This window comes from Oncorhynchus clarkii, chromosome 5, assembly GCF_045791955.1.
Source record: "Oncorhynchus clarkii lewisi isolate Uvic-CL-2024 chromosome 5, UVic_Ocla_1.0, whole genome shotgun sequence".
NCBI lineage: Eukaryota > Metazoa > Chordata > Actinopteri > Salmoniformes > Salmonidae > Oncorhynchus > Oncorhynchus clarkii.
Genome location: NC_092151.1, coordinates 27,605,696 through 27,625,779, shown reverse-complemented (window position 1 = coordinate 27,625,779; position 20,084 = coordinate 27,605,696). Strand labels below are relative to the sequence as shown.

At 44.5% G+C, this 20,084-nt stretch overlaps 1 protein-coding gene and 1 long non-coding RNA gene across 2 annotated transcripts in view; both read right to left on the bottom strand.

Moving 5' to 3' along the window:
- LOC139408594 (ankyrin-1-like) overlaps nucleotides 1-4,008 on the bottom strand; it is an 88,902-nt gene extending 84,894 nt beyond the window's left edge. The window contains exon 1 of the mRNA XM_071152662.1: nucleotides 3,677-4,008. Coding sequence (XP_071008763.1) covers nucleotides 3,677-3,802 — 126 coding nt within the window. The 5' untranslated portion in view covers nucleotides 3,803-4,008. The remainder of the gene's footprint in view (nucleotides 1-3,676) is intronic.
- Nucleotides 4,009-13,100: 9,092 nt separating this feature from the next.
- LOC139409931 (uncharacterized) lies at nucleotides 13,101-13,883 on the bottom strand. The gene is made up of 3 exons (XR_011634445.1): nucleotides 13,868-13,883; nucleotides 13,481-13,512; nucleotides 13,101-13,341 (listed from the first exon to the last, which is right to left on the bottom strand). It is a non-coding gene; the product is annotated as an uncharacterized lncRNA (long non-coding RNA).
- Between the last annotated feature and the right edge of the window lie 6,201 nt (nucleotides 13,884-20,084).

Below are 20,084 nucleotides of genomic sequence, written 5' to 3'. Positions count from 1 at the left end.
GTGAGCAAGCCTGTCCGAGGTGTCAGACTTGACGACAGTTGCAATCCATCGGAGCGCTGTGATTGGTTGAGGCAGGGCTTAGCGAAGGGTCAATTGGCACACACAGATATAGCACAGTCATTATGCAAGCAGTACGTAGCAGTTTCAGCAATGTTTCTAAAAATGTTAATGCAAAATGTTAACAGCTTGGAATTCCACTTACAGAAGGTCTAAGACAGTGCACATCCCTGGTCAGTGAAACATTTATTTTGTCATTTTTAGTACCTATGAAGGAAGAGATCATCCTCAAGGCCAAAGCAATTCTAGAAAGAGTGAATGCCCCTGAGGTCACACTGTAATGGTTTTATCATTAGAGGACTGCATCCAGGAGGTTATATAAAAGAGGAATGAGGTACCCTGAAGCCATATCATCTCACACACACACAGGCGCGATTGCACATACAAACGGACACACGCTCACACACACAACGCATTAGCAGGTCTTGAGTCTAGTATTGTATTAAGTCTACACCCTGTAGAAATAGGAAAATGTACTACAGCCCAATGCATTGCAATGAAAACACACAAAACATTCTACAGCATCCCTATATTTGATAATACTTTCTCCACTTTTCTCAGCCAACCTAAAACCCCAACTGATCTGTAAATTGTGATGATTGAGAAGATGCATTCGGAAACTATTCCGACCCCTTGACTTTTTCCACATTTTGTTACGTTACAGCCTTATTTTAAAATGTATTAAGTATTTTTTCCCCTCATCAATCTACACCCAATACCCCATAATGACAAGGCATAAACAGGTTTTTAGAAATGTTTAAAAAACAGAAATACATCATTTACACAAGTATTCAGACCTTTTGCTATGAGACTCGAAGTTGAGCTCAGGTGTATCCTGTTTCCATTGATCATCCTTGAGATGTTTCTACAACTTGTTTGGAATCCACCTGTTGTAAATTCAATTGATTTGACATTATTTGGAAAGGCACACAACTGTCTGTATAAGGTCCCACAGTTGACAGTGCATGTCAGAGCAAAAACCAAGCCATGAGGTCAACGGAACTGTCTGTCCCGTAGAGCTACGAGACAGGATTGTGTTGAAGCACAGATCTGGGTAAGCGTACCAAACATTGCTGCAGCATTGAAGGTCCCCAAGAACACCGTGGCCTCCATCATTCTTAAATGGAAGACGTTTGGAACCACCAAGACTCTTCCTAGAGCTAGCCGTCCGGCCAAACTGAGGAATTGGGGTAGAAGGACCACGGTTATGGAGGTGACCAAGAACCCGATGGTCACTCTGACAGAGGTCTAGAGTTCCTCTGTGGAGATGGGAGAACCTTCCATTAGGACAACCATCTCTGCAGCACTCCACCAATCAGGTATTTATGGTAGAGTGGTCAGATGGAAGCTAATCCTCAGTAAAAGGAACAGCCCGCTTGGAGTTTTCCAAAAGCCACCTAAAGGACTCTCAGACCATGAGAAACAAGATTCTCTGGTCTGATGAAACCAAGATTGAACTCTTTGACCTGAGTGCCAAGTGTCACATCTGGAGGAAACCTGACACCATCCCTACGATGAAGGAATGTGGTGGCAGAATCATGCTGCAGGGATGTTTTTTCAGGGGCTGGGACTGGGAGACTAGTTAGGATCGAGGGAAAGGTGAACAGAGCAAAGTACAGAGAGATCCTTGATGAAAATTTGCTCCAGAGCACTCAGGACCTCAGACTGGGGTGAAGGTTTACCTTTCAACAGTACAACGACCTTAAGCACACAGCCAAGACAACGCCGAAGTGGCTTCGGGACAAGTCTCTGAATGTCCTTGAGTGGCTCAGCCAGAGCCCGGACTAGAACCAGATCGAACATCTCTGGAGACCTGAAAATAGCTGTTCAGTGACGCTCCCCATCCAACCTGACAGAGCTTGAGAAGATCTGCAGAGAAGAATGAGAGAAACTCCCCAAATACATGTGTGCCAAGCTTGTAGCGTCATACCCAAGACAACTTGAGGCTGTAATCGCTGCTATAGGTGCTTCAACAAAGTACTGAGTAAAGGGTCTAAATACTTATGGGTCTAAATACGTAGAAATATTTATGTAAATTTGTAATTTCATTGATTTATTTGTATAAATTTGCACATAAAAATGAAACGTGTTTTTGCCTTGTCATTATGGGGTATTGTGTGTAAACTGATCAGGCGTTTAAAAAAAATCAATTTTAGAATAAGGCTGTAACGTAACAAATTTTGGGGGTCTGAATACTTTCTGAATGTACTGTATGCATGAAGATATTGTAGTGTAGACACCTTTCTTTTTACACATACTGACAGGGTAGATCATCACTTTATGGAAGGGTTATCATTAAGTCATTATGCCGCTGTCTCACCTTTATTCCAATGCCAACCTTGGCATACAGCAAGCAATGTTTTCAAATGTGTGTGTTGTATTGAAATGATTGCAGCCAACAATTGTTATTAATTGGTATTGCAGAGGTATCCTCTCCTTCTCTCCTCCCTCTCTTTTGCCGTCTCTCATTTGGATGGTGTTGATGTGGAGGTCAGAGATAAAAGCTGGCCTGTGACAGATGTTCTGAACATGATATCCTCCCTGTAAGACGCCCCTAACATTGCTGAGACTGTTTGCCATGGTATGAACAACCGTCACGTGGAGCTACAGGCTCCCTCCTCTGCCTCTGCTCTCCTTATTCTCTCTCTCTCTCTCTCTCTCTCTCTCTGCTATTCCATCTATATCACTCTGTTCTCTCCCTTTCTCCCACCATCCTCAGACTTCTCCAAGATCCCACCACTCTACACACCGACCTCACGTTGTCTTATGAGAATACACACACAAGACATCAACAATGAGGTGTCATGTCACCATCATTACCCAGGTAATGAGCAAATGAGCCATGATCATTTAAGGAGCAGGTGGAGATATCACAGTAGCCCACAGCACAGAACACTGAATCAAGAGATAGAGGCAGCTGCAGTGCACCCTATTGGAGAAAATCCTTTTAACCCTTAATCTCACAGGTAGAGCTGGGAGGTTTACATTAAAACAGGCTGTTCTTTAAAGGAAGAATAATAAACTTAGCAAATAGGGGAAGGAGGGAAGAGATCACTCTTTCCCTCTCAGCCGAGGATGGATGAACAGTCTCTTTCACATACTGATCTAGGAAAGTGACTACAAAAGCCAGCCTATCAGAGATATGTGGCACATACTACAGCAGGTCCACAGGAGGGGAAAACAATAGAACCTGAAAGGCACATTAAACCCAGCCAGCAGGACATGACGACTCAGCTAGGAGATTAGGAGAGGGGAAGAGTGGAGGGAGACAGAGAGGATCCCTGCCTGTCTCCCCACACCGCCCGACCCTCTGTGACTCCACCCTCCAAGAGGAATGACATATGGGGAAAAGACCAGAGTAAAGAGCATAACACCCTCCTGGGGACAAGCGGGCAGGGCATGTCTGACTGAACAAACACAACCTGTGCATGAGCATCTGTGCATGACTGGTTAACACATGGCGGGTGTGTGCGCGTGACTGTGTGTGTAATTATATTGTTAAGTGTTAAGTGTAACCCGTGCTGTACAATGGAGGGAGGGAGACAGGTTGAGAAAAGGAGGAAATTAACGAAAGAGAGAGAGGCAGAGGGAAATTGACACCATCCTCAGTCAACCATACCTTGCGTCTTCGGTCCCTCGATCGATTCCTCTTCTTGTTCTTCTCCTCCTCCTTATCCTTCAGCTCCTGAGCTGCGAGCTCCGCTAGGTCCTTGTTCTTGCGTAGCTGCTTGGCGGCTTGCGCCATGGTGCAGCAGCTGCTATCGCCGTAGCTCCAGTCGTCACAGTAGCGGTCCCCGTCCCTGCCCCAGCCCAGGCTCTAACGACGGCTGTGGCTGCCACTGCGTGTGTGTGACGGTGGCGCTGGGAGCGCCTGTGTGTGTGAGACCGAGCCCCCAGCAGCCACAAATGAGATGCTGCTAGTGTTACTGCTGCTACTCATCCAGTAAGGCTGTGTTGCACTAAAATGCCTCCCCTCCCCCTCACCCAGCACAGACCAGTCACGCAGTCCTGTGCTCAGCACCGTGGGGATCCTGCTGCAGAGCTCCCTCTCTCTTTCTCCCTCTGGTATGTCCTCATCTGCTTCTCTCTATCCTCCTCCTCTACTGTCCTCTACTTCACTGACCAAGCTGCTGAGAACTGTGTGTGTAAAATACAATTGTAAGGGAACACGAACTGCAGATTCCTTCAAATAATTTTTGTCTCTTCTTGCCTCTTCCACGGTTCCACGATTCCCTCAAAGGAAAAGGACAGCAATCCTGCAGTATAGCAGAAATGTTGTTATTCTTCAATCAAATATATAAACTGGGTGGTTCGAGCCCTGAATGCTGATTGGCTGACTGCCGTGGTATATCAGGTCATATACCACGGGTATGACAAATAATTTATTTTTACTGCTCTAATTACGTTGATTACTAGTTTATAATAGCAATAAGGCACCTCGGGGTTTGTGGTATATGGCCAGTATACCACCGCTAAGGGCTGTGTCCAGGCACTCCTCGTTGCGTCGTGCTTAAGAACAGCCCTAGCAATGGCATATTGCCTATATACCACACCCCCTTGGGCATTATTGCTTAAATATACAGCCTTTTCTTGCACTGTTCTAAATGCTGTTCTATACATCTTTGGGTTTTCAAAGATGCATAGACAATTGTTGGTATGTATTTCTCTGTGTGATTTATTGACATGGAGTAGTACACAAGCAGTAAGATGGGGCTGTGTTCACCCTAGCTGATCAGGTTCTGTTATGTTTTACAGTCAGCAACAGACAAGGAATAAACATCAAAAACATGTGTGTTTCATAAAAATTGCATGCATGTTGCCGCCCTGTCTTCTCCCTCTCCTTTTCACTGTAGAACAAATAATGGACCTCACACAAGCATTGATCGAGGGAAAAGAGAGCAAGGGCAAACATGAAGTAAAAAGTAAAAATTCTAGTCGCTCAATTTATTTATATTCCAGTCACACTAAATGTAATCTCAGCGCTATATGTGGGATCCTTCTCAACGCCGGAGACATAGAAACAAAGGAATTACACTGACATCATGGTGGGGGTCTCACTCACTCTTCATAGTCTTAAGACAGCAGCCACTTGACCGGAAACACATTAGTCATATTTATTTACGGTTGCCATGAGCCAATATATCAGCACACCTGCATTCAACTGCCTGGCTTGAGAATGCAACTGAATCACTTTACTCATTCCAGTTAGCCTACCCGCAAAATGAAGCATTAAATCAATACTGAGCATAGGGAACACATATTCAAATATATGAAACTGTGCATTCCTCAGCCAAGCATTTTTATTTAAAAAAGTAATTAAAAGTATTTCCCATTAAGGACTCATAGATGAATAGGGGATGTCTCCCTGGTGATCAAGCAATTTATTTATTGAGTGTGTGTGTGTGTGTGTGTGTGCGTGTGCGTGTGCGTGTGTGTGTGTACAGTATGTCAATAAAACCTGCATTGATTTAGGATCTTTCCATTCATCACTTCTTCATGCGTTATTCAATAGGGTACAAACTCCACCTACCACTACTGACACCAAGCAGGGAGGGAAATGCCTTTGGTGTGATTGACAGCTTTGGACTTTATTTTGACTGATGGTAATGGTCCCCAATCAACTGGAGGCAATAAACACTCCAAAATATGGTTCAATAGCCCCAGGAATAGAATGGGGGATTATTCTGTGTTCAACACAAATGTCAAATGGGAAATGGCATACTAGGCACATCAATGTAGGCTAGGCAGTATTCCACTCTAACTGATGGGGCAGGTTCCAATTAAGTTTTTCCCCATGTGTCAAAAATGTCAATACACTATGAGAATATATTTTATACTTGCAAATAGTCTGGAATACTAAAATATGTATAATACTGCCACCTACTGAAATGTTGGTGAATGATATCATATAAAAATATTTTTTAATAAGGACATAATGCATTTTAATTTACAACAATAAGACTACTGAACCTGTACTCATACCTCAATAGTGCAGACTATTGTTGTCAGATCACCGAAAATCAACATCCGACATTCCAAATATAGACAGGCCAATAAGTTCTCATCTAACCAACAACGCTACAGTCCAAACATTTGGACCTGTTCTATTGATTTCAGTATGATATCATGATATAGGGTACAAATGGGGTGGCAGGGTAGCCTAGTGGTTAGAGTGTTGGACTAGCAACCGTAAAGGTTGCAAGTTCAAATCCCCGAGCTGACGTGGTACACATCTGTTGTTATGCCCCTGAACAAGGCAGTTAACACCACTGTTCCTAGGCTGTCATTGAAAATAAGAATTTGTTCTTAACTGACTTGCCTAGGTATATAAAGTTAGAAAAATAATATTGATGGAAGTGTTAAAAAAAAGTGTTGCTAGGCATGTCTACTTACCGTGTTGGCGACCCACAATGCAACACTTCAAAATGTAGTCTACACATTATTACCAGATTCCATGTAGCTGTTAGTTTTAACAGGACTTGCAACCTTATCTCCCCCTCGCGCAATTGATTTGAATGTGATATCAATATGAGTGATTGGAAAATAAGTGTTGCGTTTCTCTTTCTGTTTTGGCGACCCCCAAATCAAATTGACTCTCTCCAAAATGTAGCTAGCTGTCTTCTGCAGGTTGTTCTCTAACCAGTGATGTAAAAAATATCTCCAGTTTCCGTGTTCTTTCAGTTGTGTTAGTTTCAACAACGCTACCACCTGATCCCCCCCCCCCCCCCCACCTAATCGATATCAGTGATTTATTGCCACTTGTCCAAACACCAAGGTTTTGATGCGTGTTGCAGTTTATAAGGTGCTCATTTGAAAAAAAAATCAAGTAATATGATTACTGTTGTTGCACTTGTGTAGATAGTAGATTTTAAGTTTAGGTTTTCAATATATAACAAACTGTTTCTGCTTATTGCTCATTGATTTGGACACCAGGTGTCGCAGGAAGAACAAGACGTTCCTCAGGGACCCCAGCCACCCGAGCCATGGCCTGTTCTTCCCGTTTCTATCACTCAGACGCAGGAGTATAGGAGCACCATGGAAAAACTGTAAGACTGGCCAATAGCTTCTACCCCAAGACCATCAGGCTTCTACCCCCCACCCCCCCACCCCCAACCTCAAAGGACATTTCTACCCTGCCCTCACCCCAATAGACATGTATTATGCTGAATAGTCACGACTAGTCGACTACTCACCCTGCTGCTCCTCCTTTGGACATTTCCCATCCCCTCTAACGGACGTTAACCCTGCCCCCACCCTCAATGGACATTTCCCATCCCCTCTAATGGACGTTAACCCTGTCCCCACCCTCAATGGACATTTCCCATCCCCTCTAATGGACGTTAACCCTGCCCCCACCCTCAATGGACATTTATCATTGTATTTATATCTATTTGTATTATTTTACTTCACTTTGTCCTGCATTGTTGGAGCTCGTGCCCTGTAATTACATCTGCAACCATGTGCATTATGTGACTATTAAACTCTCTAATCTCTAATGTCTAATCTAATCTCTAGAGTGTGTTTTGACATTGGGCTATGTATCAAAACGGCTTGTCAACAGGAAGCAGCGACAATACATTTTCAATTTATATTTTAGAAACATGAATGTAACTTTCAACATTAATTTCCAATGGTATTGTACAAATTATTTATTTTGATGATAGTCTATTCCAATAACAGAAATGTCCAAATAGGGTTTTCTCTGCCTACGAGGAGCTCTTAAAATTGTTGCTAAACAGGATTCAACATTGCCATCTAGTGGTATAAACGTGTCTTGTATTGCTATTGCCTAGTAGAGTAGTTTGTAACCACCACACCGTGAGAAAATGGTTAGAAAACTTGCCAATTTACCCACAGACCGTGCACATTCGGAGTAGACATTAACCCACAGACCATGCACGTTCGGAGTAGACATTAACCCACAGACCGTGCACATTCGGAGTAGACATTAACCCACAGACCGTGCACATTCGGAGTAGACATTAACCCACAGACCGTGCACATTCGGAGTAGACATTAACCCACAGACCGTGCACATTCGGAGTAGACATTAACCCACAGACCGTGCACATTCGGAGAAGACATTAACACACAGACCATGCACATTCGGAGTAGACTTAACCACCCTCGTGTAATTTATAAAAGCATCTGACTTAACATGTGATTTCAATTTAATTGAGAAACGAGAGAGTAGCCTAAGAAATAATTATTACTTTAAGTAAATGGCTTACATTTAGAAGCTTTCAGCAGGTAAGCAAAGATGAGTGCCTGGTCAGCGAAAAGTAGCATGCGCTATGTTACTGTTTCCCGCAACTGGGACTGACAGGTGCACACGAGACAAACAGAAATTAAGCCGATGGTGGAATACAAAAACTTTATAGTTCTCTTAATGTGACAAATTGGATAATCAAAACTACATTGCAAATAGATTTATGCAATTGATTTCTTGGAAAGAAAATTGAAATGTAGGTGTTAAAGTCAAGCAATCTATCCATGTGGAAGTCCTTTCATGTCCATTCAGTTCAGCAATGCTGGTCAGTATATGACCACTGTGGCATAGTCATGGCCTTGTTCAAACTTGACTGAGTAGGATGGAGGAGCACCAGCATGGGACACGGTGGCATAGCACAAATCATCTTCACCTTCCTGTTATTGTAACAAAGGGATGAGGACAAATTACTATTTAAAAGAAAACATCAAATCATCAAATCCTTTCAATAAACCACAATTCCAACTGTTATTCATTTATAACATATGTTGTGTGCCAGCCCACTGTACTGTTTATGCACAGAAAACCAAAAAAGCACTATGGTGGCAAAGTGGAGGAAAAATGTGAGGCAGCTACATAAAAACATAATTATGTCATGGCCTTTTCTTCTTCTCCTCTTCATAATGACACTGGACGGTGACTTTTGACCACAGCCCTCTGGGCTTCCACCCAGGCAGCTCTGACCCCTTTACTTGGAGGGAGCATTGGTTGTGGCTGGCATTTGATCGACAAAGCTCCTTGAGTTTAGAATCCACATAGAACAAACACTGCTGACCCTCTACAAGGGCAGAGGACTCACTGCTCAGCTCAACCACTTCGGTCAGGGTCACAAACTTCAGGCTTACTGAGATCTGGTGCTTCTTCTGGGTAATCCAAGTGTTTGTCTGTTTCTCCTTGTCCCCTTGAAGGATGAGGAAAGAGAGAGGTAGTTGAGGAAAGAGAGAGGTAGTTGAGGAAAGAGAGAGGTAGTTGAGGAAAGAGAGAGGTAGTTGAGGAAAGAGAGAGGTAGTTGAGGAAAGAGAGAGGTAGTTGAGGAAAGAGAGAGGTAGTTGAGGAAAGAGAGAGGTAGTTGAGGAAAGAGAGAGGTAGTTGAGGAAAGATAGGTTTGAAAACATCGTAGTGAAAAAACTACGATTTGTGTCCGTTCTAAAACTAATTCAACATGCAAAATTATTCCCTTCTTTAGAGCGCAACATTTATTTCCCAGCCTTTGATTACCATGCAAATCACAAAAGTACATCCCTAATGTTGAATGACAAAACAAGCAAGAGAAGGGGAGAAACGTACCTGCATCTGTTAACTGTAGTTAAGAGAGACTACAAGAAATGTCATTCATTGTTATTCCAACCAAAAGTACAACTAGGGATATTGTTATGAAAGTCAATTATTTAACATTTTATTATACAGTACAATAATGATATTATTAATAGTACATAACTCACACATAAGGCACCAGCAGCACATTCATTGGATCATAATTAAGAGTTCTTTAAACCTGCCACCTGTTATTATGTATAATACAGAGAGAGAAGTGAAACAGGATATATGGAAATGAGAAATGCTTTCGAGGGGCATCTTCACATGCTCTCGAAAATGTTTTTAGAAATATACACAGGAGCCGTTGGTTGTAGATAATGACTCAGGCAATGCCACAGTAGTGAGTGTGAGAGTGACACACTGTATTTTGTGTCTCCCCTCTCTCCTTTTATGGTGAAACAATAGCTCCCACCTATGACCCTTCTGTGATGGTGCATCATTTTCATATACACTATCATACCTATATCTGTCATAGGTTTGTAATGTGCTCCAATTGCAGGGGTAGATAAGACTGATCTGGGTGGGCATATCTGTCCTAAGATCTGTAACGAACATGTTACGTCTGTCGGGAGCACAGAGGTTATGAGAGTTATTTATGTTCATGCAAGATTTTGTTCTGGGTATTCCAGATTAGGTTGGGCCTATACAGGCCTAACTGGCAGGAACCGCTTGTAATTGCAAAAAGTATATTAAAAATATTATTGAATTGTTGCAATTATCATGTGGGTTTACAATTGGTCTGAGAGGAACAGATGTTGACAGACTACAGGAAGAGGTGGGGTTTACAGGGTAGCAGAAAATCAGGAAGCAGAGAGAGGAAATACAGTGCCTTGCGAAAGTATTCGGCCCCCTTGAACTTTGCGACCTTTTGCCACATTTCAGGCTTCAAACATAAATATATAAAACTGTATTTTTTTGTGAAGAATCAACAACAAGTGGGACACAATCATGAAGTGGAACGACATTTATTGGATATTTCAAACTTTTTTAACAAATCAAAAACTGAAAAATTGGGCTTGCAAAATTATTCAGCCCCTTTACTTTCAGTGCAGCAAACTCTCTCCAGAAGTTCAGTGAGGATCTCTGAATGATCCAATGTTGACCTAAATGACTAATGATGATAAATACAATCCACCTGTGAGTAATCAAGTCTCCGTATAAATGCACCTGCACTGTGATAGTCTCAGAGGTCAGTTAAAAGCGCAGAGAGCATCATGAAGAACAAGGAACACACCAGGCAGGTCCGAGATACTGTTGTGAAGAAGTTTAAAGCCGGATTTGGATACAAAAAGATTTCCCAAGCTTTAAACATCCCAAGGAGCACTGTGCAAGCGATAATATTGAAATGGAAGGAGTATCAGACCACTGCAAATCTACCAAGACCTGGCCGTCCCTCTAAACTTTCAGCTCATACAAGGAGAAGACTGATCAGAGATGCAGCTAAGAGGCCCATGATCACTCTGGATGAACTGCAGAGATCTACAGCTGAGGTGGGAGACTCTGTCCATAGGACAACAATCAGTCGTATATTGCACAAATCTGGCCTTTATGGAAGAGTGGCAAGAAGAAAGCCATTTCTTAAAGATATCCATAAAAAGTGTTGTTTAAAGTTTGCCACAAGCCACCTGGGAGACACACCAAACATGTGGAAGAAGGTGCTCTGGTCAGATGAAACCAAAATTGAACTTTTTGGCAACAATGCAAAATGTTATGTTTGGCGTAAAAGCAACACAGCTGAACACACCATCCCCACTGTCAAACATGGTGGTGGCAGCATCATGGTTTGGGCCTGCTTTTCTTCAGCAGGGACAGGGAAGATGGTTAAAATTGATGGGAAGATGGATGGAGCCAAATACAGGACCATTCTGGAAGAAAACCTGATGGAGTCTGCAAAAGACCTGAGACTGGGACGGAGATTTGTCTTCCAACAAGACAATGATCCAAAACATAAAGCAAAATCTACAATGGAATGGTTAAAAAATAAACATATCCAGGTGTTAGAATGGCCAAGTCAAAGTCCAGACCTGAATCCAATCAAGAATCTGTGGAAAGAACTGGAAACTGCTGTTCACAAATGCTCTCCATCCAACCTCACTGAGCTCGAGCTGTTTTGCAAGGAGGAATGGGAAAAAATGTCAGTCTCTCGATGTGCAAAACTTATAGAGACATACCCCAAGCGACTTACAGCTGTAAACGCAGCAAAAGGTGGCGCTACAAAGTATTAACTTAAGGGGGCTGAATAATTTTGCACGCCCAATTTTTCAGTTTTTGATTTGTTAAAAAAGTTTGAAATATCCAATAAATGTCGTTCCACTTCATGATTGTGTCCCACTTGTTGTTGATTCTTCACAAAAAATACAGTTTTATATCTTTATGTTTGAAGCCTGAAATGTGGCAAAAGGTCGCAAAGTTCAAGGGGGCCGAATACTTTCGCAAGGCACTGTATGGAGGTAGTGTATCAACAGGTGGAAGTAAAGTCACATACTGTAAGTAAACTGTGATAATAACAAAACATATTTTTTAAAGTAACAGTGGTGTAAAGTACTTAAGTAACAATACTTTAAAGTAATACTTAAGTAGTTTTTGGGGTATCTATACTATATTCATATTTTTGTCGTCTTTTACTTTTAGTTCACTACATTCCTTAAGAAAACATTGTAATTTTTACTCCATACATTTTCCTTGACACCCGAAAGTACTCATTACATTTTGAATGCTTAGCAGGACAGAAAAATAGTCAAATTCACACACTTATCAGCCGAACATCCCTTGTCATCCCTACTGCCTCTGATCTGGCAGACTCACTAAACTGACATGATTGTTTGTAACTGATGGCTGAGTGATGGAGTGTGCCCCTGGCCTTCTGTAAAAAAGAAGAATAACAAGAAAATGGTGCATTCTGGTTTGCTTAAGATACAAAGTTTGAAATTAGTTATACATTCACTTTTGATACTGAAGTATATTTTAAATCAAATACTTATAGACTTTTACGTAGACTTTTACGTTTTAAGTAGAATTTTACTGGGTGACTTTTACTATTACTTGAGTCATTTTCTATGAAGGTATCTTTACTTTTACTTAAGTATGTTTGTTGAGTACTTTTTCCACCACTGAAAACTAATATACACCAGACATGGATAAAGAGAGAGATGTAGAGAGAGAGATGTAGAGATGTAACAAGCAAAGTTTGACATGTGTTCGACCCTCTTGTGGCTTTGAGTCTAGTGACTCTTGTCAAGGAGTGAAATAGATTGGTGACTACTGATTGGTGACTGCTGACTAGATTCGGTAACTCAATGAAGGAAAATATTTATTTTATGTTTCAGACAGTGTACTTTTCATTTATTTCATTTAACCTAAAATGCAAATAGTTGAAGATGCTTGTTTTCAGAAAGGAGTAGATATCTTTAGTCTTTGATGTTGTGGCAGGATTTGTTTTTGTACTATGAGTAAATTTTGATCCAATATGAAAACAAAATATAGGATTGTAACTGTAAACTATGGCAAAACATGTTATCCAGTAAATGTTTCTTCTTCTATGATTCTGCTAAGAGGGCGTACTCTCCAGCTATTTCAAACTTGATCTTGGTGCGCCCAGGTCCAACTTGGTTACCGGTAGATGTCACTGTTGCATATTGACGACTAGCTTGGTCACCGGTATATGTCACTGTAGCGTATTGCAGACTAGTGTCCTCTTCCTGTAAGAGAGATTTCAAGTCATTTTGAGCTGTGTGCACAGCAGGGTTGTCTTTGGTGCTATTTGCAATATTGCTTGATATTTTGGTAGTAAAGTGCATATTAGGCTACTTCACACTGCACTGGTTCAAACCAACTCACCTCATCCCTAGAAGGCTTTGTGATGACAGAATCTGTTTAATATGAGAGAATGAGGGAAAATAAAACACTGAACAAAAGGAGATAAAGGCAGTGGTGGTTTAGTTAACTCTCATACTCACAGACACAAGGTGGGGTTTGGTCTTGCTGTTCAGGTGGGCTTCTGTTGAGACAATGCAGTACAGTCAGAAAGATATAGCCGTGCATGAATAAAGAAAAAGAATGTACATCTAAAATGAATACACCAGTCTTACCCAGTATTTACAGGCCTGCCTTGAACCCCTTCAAAAGATACATAGAGATAATTTAGCAATTTTGAACATAAACTCAAAGTAGCATTTGGAACAAAATAAGAATGTGTTATGAGTAGACCAATCAGAAAGCACGCACCACACTTGCGTTGGAGAACACACAGCACAGACCCAGCTAGCAGAACCAGGAAAAGGGAACCAGCACCCAGACTGATGACGACGTGGAACTTTGTACCTGAAGAAACGGTTAGTGAATGAGGCTCCTAATGAAACTGACAGTGACTCATCTGTACAGTATATCCTGACCTTACAATGACTAGTATGTTAGTGCAAATAAGACTTACTAATAGTGACTATTGAGATACTTAACAGTTTAGAGATGTTAGAAACGTATCAATAGCTGTACATTTAGAAGGAGAGTCATTCACTAAACTTGTATTTTGAAGTTCTTAGGACCACTAACAGCTCATTTAAAACCAAACCAATGTTACTTACCTCTTCCTTGGGCTGTGGCATTGTTGCTTGTCTCATTCTGAACAGGTAAACTGAACGTTGATGGGGAACTAGTAGCTCCTGGAGGATTTATAACTGAAATAAATAAAACATTGATATGTGTACAATAATATTATATTAGTCTTGCAATTCAACAGTAGACCGACAGAAGATTGACACATTTGAAATAACATAAATTGATGGGCTCTAGTCTTCCTCACCATCTATGGTGATACTGAGGGGTTCACTATGCTGTGATGTCACAGTATCTTCACCCTCTACCACCAGCTCCACAGCACAGGTGATGAAGATCTCTCCAGCACTGCTACTCTTCCTCTGCAGTTCCTCTTCTGCCACTCTCCCCACACAGACATTGTCTTTGTAGGGTCGTTTTTTAAAGTGTGAGTCACCATTGTTCAGATAAAAGTAGCATGAGGTGCCAGCCTTGGCCTCACATCGAAGATTGAGGTAATTCCCAATCTTCAACACCTGAAAAATGGGCTTTCCAATTGGATCTGTTTGTAAATTGTGAAAGTAATTTATGAAGTCAATTAACAAGTGGGAAGTGTACTCTGGTAAACATGTGCTTTGGAGTACTGTAAAACTGCCACTTACCACCCACATTAAGTCTTCGAGCATCACTAGGTTTTGAGGTTTTGATCGTTTCACCTTCTCTGTTCTGTAGAATTACACAGCTGAGATCTACTTCAGTCTTGTTCCACCTTTTGAACTCATTCCAGAACAACTTGAACTGGCAAGCACCCTGCTTGTAATCCAGTTTTCTTATAGGGTTGGGGTGTTATGGTGAGTGAATGAGGACCCAAAAGCGAACTAACTTAAACAGAGCTTCTTTAATAACCAAACATAGGTAGGCTCAGATAGACCGGCAGATTCCGACAGGACAGGACAAGGTTACAGCAAACATGACGATAGTCTGGCTCAGGCATGAAACACAAACAAACAAGAATCCGACAAGGACAGGAACAGAAACAGAGAGAGATATAGGGACCTAATCAGAGGGAAAACGGGAACAGGTGGGAAACGGGGTGAATGGGTAGTCAGAGGAGACAAGGAACAGCTGGGGGAAAGCGGGGGAGAAAAGGTAACCTAACAACGACCAGCAGAGGGAGACAGGGTGAAGGGAAAGGACAGAGACAAGACACAACATGACAGTACATGACAGTACCCCCCCCACTCACCGAGCGCCTCCTGGCGCACTCGAGGAGGAAACCTGGCGGCAACGGAGGAAATCCTCGATCAGCGCACGGTCCAGCACGTCCCGAGAGGGAACCCAACTCCTCTCCTCAGGACCGTACCCCTCCCAATCTACGAGGTACTGGTGACCACGGCCCCGAGGACGCATGTCCAAAATTCTACGGACCCTGTAGATGGGTGCGCCCTCGACAAGGATGGGGGGGGGGGGGGGAAGACGAGCGGGGGCGCGAAGGACGGGCTTGATGCAGGAGACATGGAAGACCGGGTGGACGCGACGAAGGTATCGCGGAAGAAGAAGTCGCACTGCGACAGGATTAATGACCTGAGAGATACGGAATGGACCAATGAACCGCGGGGTCAACTTGCGAGAAGCCGTCTTAAGGGGAAGGTTCTGAGTGGAGAGCCAAACTCTCTGACCGCGACAATACCTAGGGCTCTTAGTTCTACGCTTATTAGCAGCTCTCACAGTCTGCGCCCTATAACGGCAAAGTGCAGACCTGACCCTCTTCCAGGTGCGCTCGCAACGTTGGACAAAAGCCTGAGCGGAGGGGACGCTGGACTCGGCGAACTGAGATGAGAACAACGGAGGCTGGTACCCGAGGCTACTCTGAAAAGGAGATAGCCCGGTCGCAGACGAAGGAAGCGAGTTGTGGGCGTATTCTGCCCAGGGGAGCTGTTCTGACCAAGACGCAGGGTTGCGAAAAGAAAGACTGCGTAAGATGCGACCAATAGTCTGATTGGCCCGTTCTGCTTGACCGTTAGACTGGGGGTGAAAGCCGGAAGAGAGACTGACGGAAGCCCCAATCAAACGGCAAAACTCCCTCCAAAATTGAGACGTGAATTGCGGACCTCTGTCCGAAACGACGTCTGACGGAAGGCCATGAATTCTGAAAACATTCTCGATGATGATTTGTGCCGTCTCTTTAGCAGAAGGAAGCTTAGCAAGGGGAATGAAATGAGCCGCCTTAGAGAACCTATCGACAACCGTAAGAATAACAGTCTTCCCCGCTGACGAAGGCAGTCCGGTGACAAAATCTAAGGCGATGTGAGACCACGGTCGAGAGGGAATAGGAAGCGGCCTGAGACGGCCGGCAGGAGGAGAGTTACCGGACTTAGTCTGCGCGCAGACCGAACAAGCAGCCACGAAACGACGCGTGTCATGCTCCCGGGTGGGCCACCAGAAACGCTGGCGAATGGAAGCAAGCGTACCCCGAACGCCAGGGTGGCCGGCTAACTTGGCAGAGTGAGCCCACTGAAGAACGGCCAGACGAGTAGGAACGGGAACGAAAAGAAGGTTCCTAGGACAAGCGCGCGGTGACGGAGTTTGAGTGAGTGCTTGCTTTACCTGCCTCTCAATTCCCCAGACAGTCAACCCGACAACACGCCCCTCAGGGAGAATCCCCTCGGGGTCAGTGGAGGCTACTGAAGAACTGAAGAGACGAGACAAAGCATCAGGCTTGGTGTTCTTAGAGCCCGGACGATAAGAAATCACGAACTCGAAACGAGCGAAAAACAGCGCCCAACGCGCCTGACGCGCATTAAGTCGTTTGGCAGAACGGATGTACTCAAGGTTCCTATGGTCAGTCCAAACGACAAAAGGAACGGTCGCCCCCTCCAACCACTGTCGCCATTCGCCTAGGGCTAACCGGATGGCGAGCAGTTCGCGGTTACCCACATCATAGTTACGTTCCGACGGCGACAGGCGATGAGAAAAATACGCGCATGGGTGGACCTTGTCGTCAGAGAGGGAGCGCTGAGAAAGGATGGCTCCCACTCCCACCTCTGACGCGTCAACCTCGACAACGAACTGTCTAGAGACGTCAGGTGTAACAAGGATAGGAGCGGATGTAAAACGATTCTTGAGGAGATCAAAAGCTCCCTGGGCGGAAACGGACCACTTAAAGCACGTCTTGACAGAAGTAAGGGCTGTGAGAGGAGCTGCCACCTGACCGAAATTACGGATGAAACGACGATAGAAGTTCGCGAAGCCGAGAAAGCGCTGCAGCTCGACGCGTGACTTAGGGACGGGCCAATCAATGACAGCTTGGACCTTAGCGGGATCCATCTTAATGCCTTCAGCGGAAATAACAGAACCGAGAAATGTGACGGAGGAGGCATGAAAAGTGCACTTCTCAGCCTTCACAAAAAGACAATTCTCTAAAAGGCGCTGGAGGACACGTCGAACGTGCTGAACATGAATCTGGAGTGACGGTGAAAAAATCAGGATATCGTCAAGGTAAACGAAAACAAAGATGTTCAGCATGTCTCTCAGGACATCATTGACTAATGCCTGAAAGACAGCTGGAGCGTTAGCGAGGCCGAAAGGAAGAACCCGGTATTCAAAGTGCCCTAACGGAGTGTTAAACGCCGTCTTCCACTCGTCCCCCTCCCTGATGCGCACGAGATGGTAAGCGTTACGAAGGTCCAACTTAGTGAAAAACCTGGCTCCCTGCAGGATCTCGAAGGCTGAAGACATAAGAGGAAGCGGATAACGATTCTTCACTGTTATGTCATTCAGCCCTCGATAATCTATGCAGGGGCGCAGAGACCCGTCCTTCTTCTTGACAAAAAAAAACCCCGCTCCGGCGGGAGAGGAGGAGGGGACTATGGTACCGGCGTCAAGAGCTACAGACAAATAATCTTCGAGAGCCTTACGTTCGGGAGCCGACAGAGAGTATAGTCTACCCCGGGGGGGGGTGGTTCCCGGAAGGAGATCAATACTACAATCATACGACCGGTGTGGAGGAAGAGAGGTGGCCCTGGACCGACTGAACACCGTGCGCAGATCGTGATATTCCTCCGGCACCCCTGTCAAATCACCAGGCTCCTCCTGTGAAGAAGAGACAGAGGAAACAGGAGGGATAGCAGACATTAAACATTTCACATGACAAGAGACGTTCCAGGAGAGGATAGAATTACTAGACCAATTAATGGAAGGATTATGACAAACTAGCCAGGGATGGCCCAAAACAACAGGTGTAAAAGGTGAACGAAAAATTAAAAAAGAAATGGTTTCACTATGATTACCAGAAACAGTGAGGGTTAAAGGTAGCGTCTCACGCTGAATCCTGGGGAGAGGACTACCATCCAGGGCGAACAAGGCCGTGGGCTCCTTTAACTGTCTGAGAGGAATGTCATGTTCCCGAGCCCAGGTCTCGTCCATAAAACAGCCCTCCGCCCCAGAGTCTATTAAGGCACTGCAGGAAGCTGACGAACCGGTCCAGCGTAGATGGACCGACAAGGTAGTGCAGGATCTTGAAGGAGAGACAGGAGTAGTAGCGCTCACCAGTAGCCCTCCGCTTACTGACGAGCTCTGGCCTTTTACTGGACATGAAGTGACAAAATGACCAGCGGAACCGCAATAGAGACAGAGGCGGTTGGTGATTCTCCGTTCCCTCTCCTCAGTCGAGATGCGGATACCTCCCAGCTGCATGGGCTCAGCACCCGAGCCGGCAGAGGAAGATGGTAGTGATGCGGAGAGGGAGGCGACGGAGAGCGCGAGCTCCTTTCCACGAGCTCGGTGACGAAGATCAACCCGTCGCTCAATGCGAATAGCGAGTTCAATCAAGGAATCCACGCTGGAAGGAACCTCCCGGGAGAGAATCTCATCCTTTACCTCTGCGCGGAAACCCTCCAGAAGACGAGCGAGCAAGGCCGGCTCATTCCAGCCACTGGAGACAGCAAGAGTGCGAAACTCAATAGAGTAGTCTGTTATGGATCGATTGCCTTGACATAGGGAAGACAGGGCCCTGGAAGCCTCCTCCCCAAAAACAGATCGATCAAAAACCCGTATCATCTCCTCCTTAAAGTCTTGATACTGGTTAGTACACTCAGCCCTTGCCTCCCAGATTGCCGTGCCCCACTCACGAGCCCGTCCAATAAGGAGAGATATGACGTAGGCGACACGAGCAGTGCTCCTGGAGTAAGTGTTGGGCTGGAGAGAAAACACAATATCACACTGGGTGAGGAACGAGCGGCATTCAGTGGGCTCCCCAGAGTAACACGGCGGGTTATTGATTCTGGGCTCCGGAGATTCGAAAGCCCTGGAAGTGGCCGGTGGATCGAGGCGGAGATGGTGAACCTGTTCTGTGAGGTTGGAGACTTGGGTGGCCAGGGTCTCAACGGCATGTCGAGCAGCAGACAATTCCTGCTTGTGTCTGCCTAGCATCGCTCCCTGGATCTCGACGGCTGAGTGGAGAGGATCCGAAGTCGCTGGGTCCATTCTTGGTCGGATTCTTCTGTTATGGTGAGTGAATGAGGACCCAAAAGCGAACTAACTTAAACAGAGCTTCTTTAATAACCAAACATAGGTAGGCTCAGATAGACCGGCAGATTCCGACAGGACAGGACAAGGTTACAGCAAACATGACGATAGTCTGGCTCAGGCATGAAACACAAACAAACAAGAATCCGACAAGGACAGGAACAGAAACAGAGAGAGATATAGGGACCTAATCAGAGGGAAAACGGGAACAGGTGGGAAACGGGGTGAATGGGTAGTCAGAGGAGACAAGGAACAGCTGGGGGAAAGCGGGGGAGAAAAGGTAACCTAACAACGACCAGCAGAGGGAGACAGGGTGAAGGGAAAGGACAGAGACAAGACACAACATGACAGTACATGACATGGGGTCGTGATCTCTGTAGAATTT